Here is a 12,787-nt window from a genome sequence, read left to right on the forward strand (position 1 = left end):
TCAATATCATTTTTACAGGTCCGTAAAAACACATATTGACTTCACCATAAGTCAATAACAGTATAATACTTACCCCAAACTGTCTTTTCCTAGGGAAGTATCACTTCTGTTGAAAATAATGGAATTCGTATAAGTTCTCAATGCAAGTCGAAAAAAGGATAAAAACCCAAACCTATATAAATATACGGAAGTTTTGGAAAATGGTGAATTTTATAACTGAAAATAAAAATAGTATATCTACAATATTTTATTTCAAAGTCAGTATCAAAATACATGCATGCGCATATTTTTATGTTTTATTAAAATAAAGTGACACTTTTTTCCTTTTGTAAGTGCTTGAAATTTTTAGTGGTAAATCCATTGATTACACAGAAATTCCCTAGAAGGGAAATAATGTGAAGTATTCTTAATTGCAATCTTTTACGAAGGATCAAAGAATAAAAAAAATCGACAGATCATCTTTCTTAAATAGTTTTTAACCTTTGTCAACAAGTATTTTACGAGTAATAGGTTTACACTTTAAAAGAGCGCACACTTACACACTTTAAGTAAAGAATCTGAAAATCTCTTATGGTTGTCTGAAATTTTACAAGAAAAAATAGGGTGCCAATTATTTTTGTTTCATTGTTCATAATTGTTTCTCATTACAAATTTTATCATTGTCATGATTTAACTTACTATAAATTCTCAGCAATTCCAAATACTTTGGTATATAATCTCACATCAATTGTGCTGGGTCGGCATCTCTCAGACGCGTATAATGTTTTTACTAATACTGTTTAAAACACGTTACGGTAGAGTAACGACTAGCTGTTGGAATTTGAAATTTTTCTACTATAATCGAAAACAGAGGCCAATATCAAAATAAAAGTCATTGAATAAAACAACAAAATTGAACCTACACAGAGCTATGAACATGACATAAGATTGCTGGAATATTTCTTGTAACTTTGGAATGAGCTGAGAGCGATTGCAGTTTGAGCTAGTTCAAGTGCTGAGAACATTAAGGCTTGAACAAGAAATGCGTTTTTTTCTGTTGTTGTTTTAACACGAATTATGGCCATAAACTTAAATACAAAATGGAATTTCTGTACGTGGACAGTTGAGATAAATCTGCTTTTTTACAAAGCCGAGCATGTAACAGTACTGTATAACAATGGTAACTAAAGGCTATTGACTTTGGTCAAATCGTCAATGAATTTGTTTGCCGACTTTTCAAAACGTGTGACCTCTAAATACGTGGTCCAAAACTGTGACTGTCATTTGCAGTTGTTATTACAATTTTAGATGCTTTCAAAGAGTCAAAATACAATAGTTCCTTTTTGCAAAGGTTGGTAATAAAATACATCCATTCATATCTCTCACGGCACCAAATATGCGTTTTGTGTAAACAAAAAAGTATATACTGATATATAACTAGATGGTGTGAAAATGATACGACAGTACAAAAGTGGGAAAACACACATATGACTGGTGAAACTTTCTAGAATTTGTAACATCCACATGCTTACAAAATGTATATTCTCATAGATTAGTGATCAAACATCACTTATATGTTCAAATATGTCAACATTGCCTAGTGGTCGAATCTACTGTGACGAATGTTTAAGCCTTTGGTGATCTTGTTTTTTCGACGTTTATCAACAATATTCAATTCGTTAAACTCTGAACCAGAACCAACCGGTTCTTTGCAAGTACCTTGCAATTTCCTGGCAATTTACCTACAAGAATCAGAGTCAGAGAGGATCTTATAGATTTTATTAACCATCACAGTGTTGTGTTGCAGGTGTTAAATGTCTCCCCGAACTTGAAAGTGTCTTTAGATCTTTGGTATCATGGAGGCCACACAATGTTCATAAATGATAGACTTCCGCTAAACGTGGTGCAGCACGAGGCAATAAAAATGACAACACCCCTAATGCTCCCCTAGCAGCGGCTGAAGCGGATTTATAATTTATAAATGCAACTGAATGGATTCCATGATTCATCAGAACCAGAGAGTATAACAACACTAAGTCCAAATACATATTGCATTTGATAGTTACTGGGATATTTCAACAATTCGAACTAAAATGCAGGTGTTAAAACTGTATACATTTTTCATTCAATTATTTCAATCTTGGATGTACAAGAAAGCAAACAAGACAGGGAGAGGAAGGTAGTAATATTTTCTAATACTTGCAATTCTAATGAATATCAGCAAAATACCTGATTGTAAACGCATATCTTTAACAAATATAATACAATATGGTTTATATTTATATAAACCCCGAAGAAAAGTAAATTTATCAAATTTATACTTTTGCCAAAAATAACTCAAGGGTTGAGCACCCAGGATAGGCAAATCAAATTTCAAAACCACCACCAGTGAAAATCCTACTTGTACTTTAAGTGAGCATAAATTAATCTTAAAGATCAGATGTCAAAGTTCAGTTTCGAACAAACCGTTTCATGTTTGAGCAACCAGGGTGGAAAATCAAATTTAAAAAGTACCTCCAGATAATATATAATATGCATTAAGGGCTACGCAACGTGAATACAGACGGATTTAAAATGATCAGATCAAAGAAAGTATAAAATACACAGAATGGCAACAGGAGATAATCTCGCATAAGCTCGTGTCACCGCGGTATCTTATTGAAACGTTTGCTGACCGTGATCAAATACACATACAATTACAAAAGTATTACACTGGCGATACGGCTGGCACGAAATAAACCGAATCGAGTCCAATTATCAAACGACAACTGTTGATTTCTCAGACTTCCAGTCATAGAATCATTCCTTTCCCCCGTAGAACATATTAATAAAATTTAAAAAAAGAACCATTATCATTATAAACAAACGCTCTGATAGAAAGTTTTTCACGACACAGGTTTTTATCCTTCTGCTGTCTGTTTCATACACCGGTAAAACGAGATCTCATTCAGTTCCCGCGTGATGTTGCAGAGAGTTGCTCTATATGCCTTTCAAGTTGCCGATCTATTTATTTTTATAGCTCTCTGATCAGATGTAAAATTCCAAACAAGCCTTTTATTTGAACAAACTTTGATGAACCAGACTTAACCACTCATACACATTGATAAAATATCGATGTAATTGAACAACATTTGTACATTAAACTCGTTGCCTTGGTTGCGGAATACGTCAACATAACGAAACAAAGCATTTACAAGATATAAATATACATGTAGTGACTATACAAATTTGCATAACATTAATCAAAGAATGCAAATATTTCTTTTAAGCCTTATTTACACAGCCTAACAAGATTTTACGTTAAACATAATTGATCATATCTTTGGAATAATGTTTTACCTTGCACTCTAAACCTAAAACATTCTGTTCAAGAACTACAACTATGCAATTGCTAAATGTTGACTATGATAAAATAAGGAATAGTGTCAGCTGACTAGTGACCTACTATTATTGTTACACATTGAGCACCCTTCAACATTACAAGCTAAATCACTGTAGCTGTGCGATATTTTCATTTGAACTAACCCACGTGCCAGTTCTTTTCACTAAAATGTAGAATTTTTAGCTGCACGCTTAAGTGTCTTTCTATCTGCGTCTTCGTGAAGCTTTGACATAAATTCGATGTTACTCATTTTCTTATTTTTCGTGAAGTTGGGAACGGGCGAGTCTACTCTATCATCATCGTCGTCATCATCATCATCGTAGTTATCGTTGTTTTGTTCCAAATCTCTTGTTTCATTTCCTTTTGATTTCTTCTTTGATTTTGCTCTGAAAACAATGGGAAAATTATGTAGTGTGTCCACGAAAAATATATAACTTTTGGAATTAAATTCATGCGGGGGAACTGTATAAGCATTAGAGTGTTTCTGAGGAAAAATGCAAATATATGAATACTACGAACATTGTCGTTACATCTACTGGTAAAGTTAAAACAAGAAACGGAATACAATGTAGTTCACAGATTTGTCATTCCTGACCTCATTTTCATCTTGTCAGTTCAAACTTGTACTGTAACAGCTTTCGGGAGTTAGACGGTTATCTTTAAACTTTGGATGTTATCATTAAAAGAAGAATAACATGAGTAACCCAACTTATTTTCTCCCTCTGTCAATAAAACAAGGGTAAAACAATATGTTAAGACTATTCACAAACAAACGGTTTTCTTGTCATATTACATGTTGATTATAGCAAGATATCTTTCACTAGACAAGACTTTGAGACATTATTGGGCTTAGTGAACGCTTTTCACGAGGAAGAGAAAGAACGGCAACTCTGTTTTGGAGTTTGCTTGATATAAAAAATTGTGTTTTCAGAAATGTATAAATGTCAATTATTTATCTTAATATTTTATTAATTTGGTGTAGAATTTGCTTTTATATAACAGAAGGAATGGGCAATTGATTAGAATGCTTGGGAATACAGAGTTTTATGTCATGTGTATATTTTCTTAACTAAAAGTTGAAAAATAGCAATGACAATACGTACTGAATTGGATCATATGTAAAACACTGAGGAAAATATTTAGTAAAGCGAATGGTTCGATGTAACTAGAATTTAAATGTACAACACAAACAAAGCATGGAATAATCATTAAAAGAGGGCCATGATGGCTCTATATCGCTCACCTTAATCAAATGGGAACATGATTTCTTGGTAGAGGACCTGTATTTAATGTATATGCCCAATATGTAAGTTCTAGGCATTTATTTTTTTTTCCTATATTCTAACCCCTGGGGCAAGATCTGAATGAACTTGTAACGCTAATTACTAAATGTCGAAGCTCTGGGTCTTGAAGCTTTAGACATGAAGCTTTAGAAGTTTTTCTTATACAAGTCTATGTAAAACAAGTGAGTCCCTAGGCTGGAACAATTTAACCTCAAAGGCATGTTTTGAACAAACTTGGTATTAGTTTATACTAATTTGTTTTAGCTCGATTGTGATGAAAGATTCAAGCTTATTGGAACCACTCTCGAGTCCGCTTCCTGGAAAAACCAGTACTGGTGTCATATGAGAAGTCATGGTCGTGACCCCAATGGGGCTCGAACCCACGAGCCCTGGACTGAGCGGCCGACACCTTATCCACTAGACCACCGCCCCCCTTAAACTTGGTATTGGACTATACACAAAGCTACATGCCAAATATCTAAGTTTAAAGTTTTTCCTTTATAAGTCTTTGTGAAAACAGTGAGGTTGGGAAATGTTTGATCCAATGGGAATATTTCAACAAATTACGCCATGCTTTATGTCAAAAGCATTACGGTTGTAGAGAAGAATATATTTTTAAAGGTTTTCATATAGAAGTCTTTGTTAGAGAAGTGAACCCAAGAAAGGGGCCAAGTTTGGTCCAATGAGCATGATTTGAACAGATTTGGTAGAGAACTACTACACAATGCTACAAACTAGATATATTAGCTCTGGGCTTTGCGGTTTTGAAAGAGAAAAATATTCATCAAAGAACATCCTAACAAAACAAAAAACATGTTTTATTCTATAATGAAATATTAACAAACCATCATGTACCTTTGTTAAATTTGTTGAACAACATAAACACTACGTTTTATCACTAATTCAAATGGAAAATGACACAGCCACATTGACCAAATAACTATATCGGCTTCTAATTTGTTAAGCACGATCAGAAACTTAAAGTACACTCTAAATAGGCCGTCCTTTATCAGACATAAATATCTTTCTTAAAACCTGTTCAGAATATGCTGTTATATTGTGGGACGCATATACACAGTACGAAATAAAACACTATAAAAAAAATTCAACATCACACAGCCCGAATTGTTAATGGGCTAACCCGTTCCGTGTCACTTCAAAGTTTATACCAGGAAATCAATTGGCTGTCACTATATGACAGACGAAACTCGTGCAGTCATTTGAATTTTAATTTATTTCGCAACCATCTGTCTCAGGACGCAAACTGTTCGTGTGGAAAGGATACTGAAGAAGTCAAACATTTCCATTTATTTGTACAAAATACAGAAATCAAAAGATAAAACTCTTCCACGATTTAAAGCAAATTTATTCTTAAAATACTCAACTCAACGTTATTCTGAATTGTCATATGAAGACAACTGATAAATATTCTTCTCAGTACAGCATTACATAATATCTACCAAACGCATTGGAGCCGCCTGTCACAAATTTATCATCTTTAAATAAATCTCTTTTACTTAATCATACACCTATGTTCAATATTGACAAGACCTCACTTTTTCGTGTTCTTATTTCAAAGAGTGTGCATGTTAGTGTAAGTTAACTACATCATTTTTTATTCTTACATCTTTAACCATATCACGACTAGTCACAAATGTGTTTGTTTCTGTAAGAATACATGTATTTTATACATGATTTCTATATTTTTATATATGAAATATTGTTAACTGAATTATATGTTTAATTGAATACGTAAATAATTGCAATAGGGAAGACCCGTTGCTAATGTTGAGATGTAGTCAACCCTTTTGACTAATATAAGTACAAACGATGTAATTGTCTGTTTATATGTACATGTATATACCCGCAATAAAATATGTTTATACTTAACATCCAGGCAAAGTGTCATCAACTTCCACTGAATGGTTTCAGAGGAGAATTTGAAGATGTTTAAGCAAAACAGATGACGCATGACGATAGACTACGGACCTTCCACCTATACTAATAGCTAATCCTCAACAAAGTTTAGATGAGCTAAAAAGTATAACTTACAAACAACACTGTAAAAATCTCGGTAGAATACACGATACCAATAGTATAACCAGTAATACAGCGACTAACAGCAGCCACCATGGATATGTTCCCTCTGAAATAACCACAAACATATACAAAACCACGTAACGTTGCAACTGTCTGTTAGTAAAGCTGGTTAGTGCGAAACAGAAACATCGTTATTCGCAATACAGATGAGCAAGAACTTCAGATTCAATATTAAAGTATTACAAGGTTCTGCTGTTGATAAAACTGATATCACAGAAACTCCTACGGAGAGTATGTGTATGCGACTGGGGTCTGTAACATTTACGTACATGTATATTATGATTACGGAATCCTCTTAACTACTTATGTCAATTAACGTAATTAAATCAATAAAACAGGAGCGGGAGAGCAATAATCCAGATGCCAGATTCATAACTTACAAACGGCTTTTCGACCGCGGTTTTTTGAAACATTGGAATCCTATTACATATGGCCCTAATTATCGGACTACTGTATTGTTGTTGCTAACTGTTAGACGCCAAGAAATAGTAAGAGTTGAATGATGTGTTTAAAAGTTATTCTCGCTAAACAGATTGTATAACTATTGTTGATAAAAAAACATTAGTTCATAATAGTTTGTCATATGCTCGACTAATACTAGCCAGGAAGCCGGTCAGTAATGTCGACCTCTGTCTTTAGCACTTTGTATCAATCATTTGGTAACGACTTCCAACAGACAAAGAAAACTGATCAGTGTCCACCACGTTGTACCATATATACATACTAGAGTTATCTTACCTGATGGTGTACACTCTGGTGGCCCTATTGACCATGTACCAGAATTTCCGCAGACGAGATTACTTCCGCCGGAACTTATGTAACCAGGTACGCAGAAAATTTCATATGTCTCATTCACTGCGTATGAAGCTTTGTCCTCGGACAACGTGTATGAATTGGCATTCAAAGAAGGCTTTGAGCAAGATGCTGAAATATATAAATAGCAGGAAATGATAATTTTTGTTTTCCTACACACATTATTAAGACAAGAAACACACTTTTGTATAGGTAATTCTTTAAGGACTCATCATAAATATGTATAACCTATATTTTCTATTGGCAAAGTAAAGTATCTTGATTGTTTTCCTCTAATTTTACGTTTACTGACCAATGATACGATATTATATTACAGAACTTGTACTCTCTCTTTTAAATTTTTATTTAGGGTATAAATAATTTGACCTTATTTTTCGCTGATTTCGTATAAGGTCTTCCAAAGCTAAATGTTGTTAAATGTAAATCATATGTAGGGTAGCTAGTCTTGTATTTATATTTTCGACAAGGCTTGGCATCCATATTGTAGTACATAATATTATGTACTGTGTATTATATGTTCATTTGTACATATATAGCGAATGTGGCAGTGTGTTGTGGGTGTCTTTTTTTGTAGTTGTTTCTGTTCAAATGTGGTTTTCAAATGTGTTACATAATAACGAGTTAAACTGATTGTGGACTACTTTTTGTAATCGGCTTACCAGCCTCGTTGTTATCCTGCTTCCTGGTAAATATTAAACGAAAAGGTGAAATGTCGCAGTAATGTTAATATATTTGAATGTATTCTTCTAAGACATTATTTTGGTAACTTCTTTCTATCTTCTACCGGCCTTCTCCGGGTGAATACATGTACTTACCTCATCTAATTAGGGTTTCATTTAAACGCAATGTCAGTTTTGCTAGTCGTATGTGTCATATATGTCATTGTATATATATTTCTTTTGTACACTGTCCGCTGTTGTATTTGTGACTATGTATGTCATCATGGGCTTTTTAGCCTATTTGATTTGAAATAAAATGTCTGTCTGTCTGCCTATATGCTGATTCGAGTCCAGTGAAAAAGTACTTTTTAGACTGCTTGAACATACAAATTGATAAAAATAAACTATCGTGGTGCAGATGAATTTTTTGAATGAACTGCTGTCGAATTATAAGCAATAAACAACTGACAGAGACCTTGAAAAGATAAAAGAAACTCTAACTCGATGTTGTATAAGTTAACAAGTATGAAAATAAATTACTTATACTTACATTTACCTTTATAAAGCATCATAATAATACAAAGTAGCCGATGCACTGCAAAACATTTTAAAGATTTAAGATATTCGCTGCGGCCACTGTGCGACCATTTCTTATGTGTGACGTCAATTATGCAAGAAGATACAAGTTACACTTAAATTTGAAATGCTCTTTTTTTACTTTTATCCCTGTTGATATTTAATGACCTTCTGGTAAAAGCTTTTTTTCTCGTTTCGTACCTTTGCAAAGTAATATATGAACCAATTTCTTTCCTGATAATGGATATTTGTGCCTGACTATGAATTTCTGTTTGCAAAGTCAGAAAATGAGATTTCAGATTAGTAGGAAAACCTTTAACACAAAATGGTAATTTGCTGGGAAATAAGTTTTTAGTCGAGTACAGCCGAGTTAAGTATGAAAAACTGGGAAATAAGCATATAATCGTGATTGTTATATAATTAGCTCTTAAAGCGAGTCACCAACACATTAAGCCCTTCAGAATCTTAAACATGGTTTTGATTAAAAGCTACCCGTGGTAAAACATTACTGTTGAATGAATTATTACAAAATACATCTGTAAAGTACAATAACAATGCTTCAAAAATACTATAGAAGTGAACAAAATCACCTTTATTTTCGAACAATAATTTAGTATCGGTCATCGTTCCTTATGTTATTCCCCGGTGTCAAATATATATTTCATGCAAAAATTTCTTGAAAATTAAGCATTTCATTGCTTTCAACCCAATTATTAAAAAACATTGAGGGAGTAAGTTAAAAAGAAAGAAGGTACGAATATACAGAGCAGAATGAGCTTTTAGCTTGAACACTAACTAAACAAACAGAACACTTAAAGCACTTTTAAGAAACATTTACATGCGTTCGTTTATATTCTAAAGCCCTATAATTGCACACATATATATAAACTTTGATTATTGGTGCGTTATAGTGTTTTACTAAATAGATTTTTAATCAAATTCTTGATCAAAATAGACGGACTTTAGAGATTTAAAGGACGATCGGGGAGGTTTTAAATTTATTGATAGGACTGATTAGTATGACAATTTTGTTTTAAGGACCTTTGATGATGAACAAAAGATCGAAAAGGCAGACATTTGATTACGAATACAGGGGCAGTGAAATTAGATTTTCTTTACATGGCAGGAGTGTACGAGCTGCTTCAGGTGTAAGAGTAGGCAACTAAAAGTAACAATTCATTCATATGACAGGTTTTACTCACACCTTACTTATGTAATTGCTTTAAGTCACCGACTAGGTGCACACTTACATGCACATAATTATGGAGTAAATAAACACATGTATCCTAGAAGTATGTCATCCAAAAATGTTCTTTCGGTAGTTTTAATGGGAAAGTGTTACGTTAGAAGACATATTAAGTGCATACGCAAAATTAAGAAAGACAAAACACGTTCGTATGATATACAAATAGTGTAATATGCGTTGGGAAGAATTCTTATACCTTGACTACAGAACAGAGGATACTGACATTTTTAGATACGGTAATTAGCCTATGAACCAAAATGCCTGAAAACGTGATAATTTGACAGGCAACAATCAAACAATAGAATTAATCTACTGACAGAAACAACTTAAAATGTTTCACGAACAGTGGCAGTGTTACGTAATGTATACTGCTACTTTTCTTGTTGAAATCACTACATCAACATCATGCAACGCAGCCAGCACTCCCTATAGATTTAGTATTCACTGTGACGCGAAACATGATACCTACATCAGCTAATTAACAGACTAATGGTGATTGAACACGGTCTATAAACGTTTCGCAAAAGTGTGACATGCGAAACTGGGTTATTTATGGGTACGAGTCCATTTTTCTCAACCGCGTTCGTAGGCATAGACGAACATGGTGATTTATGACAAGAAGACTCAACAGCTGTCTCTAGTGATACACTTCTTTAAGCCAGACGATAAAATTCCGTTCATTTAAGGTGAAAAAGATGTCTATTTTTTTGCCAAGATGATTTTTTTGTTGGCGCTTTCCAGACATTCTGAACAGATGAAGCAAATCTGTGTTGCTTATTTTCCACCATGCAGAGCAGAAAACAAATCGACAAACGTCTACAGCACAAAACGTCTGCAGCACAAAACGTCCAAATAAATACGCTGTTTTCTCTATTCCATTGTTTCAACTGGGGACCATACGCCGCTTTTCATAGCATTGCACTTCAGTGTATCATTGAAGATTCCGTATACATCGCCGTATAAACACATTTGCCGATGTCACTTAATTTATATTTGTACTTGTAACATGTGTAAATGTTGAATTCTGTTCAACCCCGAGTTAGAGGGCTTGGAAGGCTGTATGAATTTCTACTATCGTCAATGAAAGGCTCAAGCCTGCAGCATTTTCATTTTTGTCGTGTCGGGAGACAAGATGGTTTCCTCTTTTCTGTCTTATAGTTTTTGAATATGATGAAGCATCGTATAAGTCTAGACACTTAGACAATTTTTGTTGAGACAGGTCATGAATAGTCGGCAGTTAAAGATCGACATTGAACACATTTTGCTTTCATTTTTATAGTGCTAAAACAAATATGTCGTGTTCTAATTTTAGAGTTTCTTATAAAAATGGACATGTGTGTTTATAGATTCGCTTTTAAAGTAAACACAGGAAATTCTAAGATAGACGCGTTGCATGTCTGCTGAACAACAAAAGGGGTAAAGCTGTATGATTGACAGTTTATGTAATGTTGACACATTCTGAGTGTTTCAGTAATATATAATTTTCCTAGTGAACATTAAGTAAATTACTTGACACTCTCAAACGTTGCACTCCTATTGTTTATAGAATTCACATTCACATGAATGCGCCAATGCTTCGTCACAATGGCTGTTTCACCGGAGATGACATGTGTTAGTGATAAACCAAGAGTTCTTTTGAGTCCATTTCGATCATGCATATATGAGCCGCGCTATGAGAAAACCAACATAGTGCGTTTGCGACCAGCATGGATCTAGACCAGCCTGCGCATCCGCGCAGCCTGGTCAGGATCCATGCCATGCAATGAATATACTACCACTTTAGATTCCCTACAGATTACCGGGTTGTAGTGATGAATATAGCCAGTCTCTCACTCTGATCCGTGACATTCCGTGCAAAGCATGGTTGTAAATTATCTAAATACATGTACACTGCTGACTAGTGTACACATTAAACCTACTAGAGCTAATGCGGTCCCAATCAAATCGAGTCTGCAATATTCATACCATACGCCGCTTTTCATAGCATTGCACTTCAGTGTATCATTGAAGATTCCGTATACATCGCCGTATAAAACACATTTGCCGATGTCACTTAATTTATATTTGTACTTGTAACATGTGTAAATGTTGAATTCTGTTCAACCCCGAGTTAGAGGGCGTGGAAGGCTGTATGAATTTCTACTATCGTCAATGAAAGGCTCAAGCCTGCAGCATTTTCATTTTTGTCGTGTCGGGAGACAAGATGGTTTCCTCTTTTCTGTCTTATAGTTTTTGAATATGATGAAGCATCGTATAAGTCTAGACACTTAGACAATTTTTGTTGAGACAGGTCATGAATAGTCGGCAGTTAAAGATCGACATTGAACACATTTTGCTTTCATTTTTATAGTGCTAAAACAAATATGTCGTGTTCTAATTTTAGAGTTTCTTATAAAAATGGACATGTGTTTATAGATTCGCTTTTAAAGTAAACACAGGAAATTCTAAGATAGACGCGTTGCATGTCTGCTGAACAACAAAAGGGGTAAAGCTGTATGATTGACAGTTTATGTAATGTTGACACATTCTGAGTGTTTCAGTAATATATAATTTTCCTAGTGAACATTAAGTAAATTACTTGACACTCTCAAACGTTGCACTCCTATTGTTTATAGAATTCACATTCACATGAATGCGCCAATGCTTCGTCACAATGGCTGTTTCACCGGAGATGACATGTGTTAGTGATAAACCAAGAGTTCTTTTGAGTCCATTTCGATCATGCATATATGAGCCGCGCTATGAGAAA

At 34.2% G+C, this 12,787-nt stretch overlaps 1 protein-coding gene across 1 annotated transcript in view; it reads right to left on the reverse strand.

Moving 5' to 3' along the window:
- Nucleotides 1-228: 228 nt before the first annotated feature.
- Nucleotides 229-12,787, reverse strand: part of LOC123553285 (uncharacterized) — a 36,347-nt gene continuing 23,788 nt past the window's right edge. Inside the window, exons 3-5 of the mRNA XM_045343026.2 lie at nt 7,483-7,668; nt 6,697-6,790; nt 229-3,747 (exon numbers count right to left, since the gene is read on the reverse strand). Of these exons, the coding sequence (XP_045198961.2) occupies nt 3,525-3,747; nt 6,697-6,790; nt 7,483-7,668 (503 nt within the window). The 3' untranslated portion in view covers nt 229-3,524. The remainder of the gene's footprint in view (nt 3,748-6,696; nt 6,791-7,482; nt 7,669-12,787) is intronic.

The sequence above is a fragment of the Mercenaria mercenaria genome, chromosome 4 (genome assembly GCF_021730395.1).
Source record: "Mercenaria mercenaria strain notata chromosome 4, MADL_Memer_1, whole genome shotgun sequence".
Lineage (NCBI taxonomy): Eukaryota > Metazoa > Mollusca > Bivalvia > Venerida > Veneridae > Mercenaria > Mercenaria mercenaria.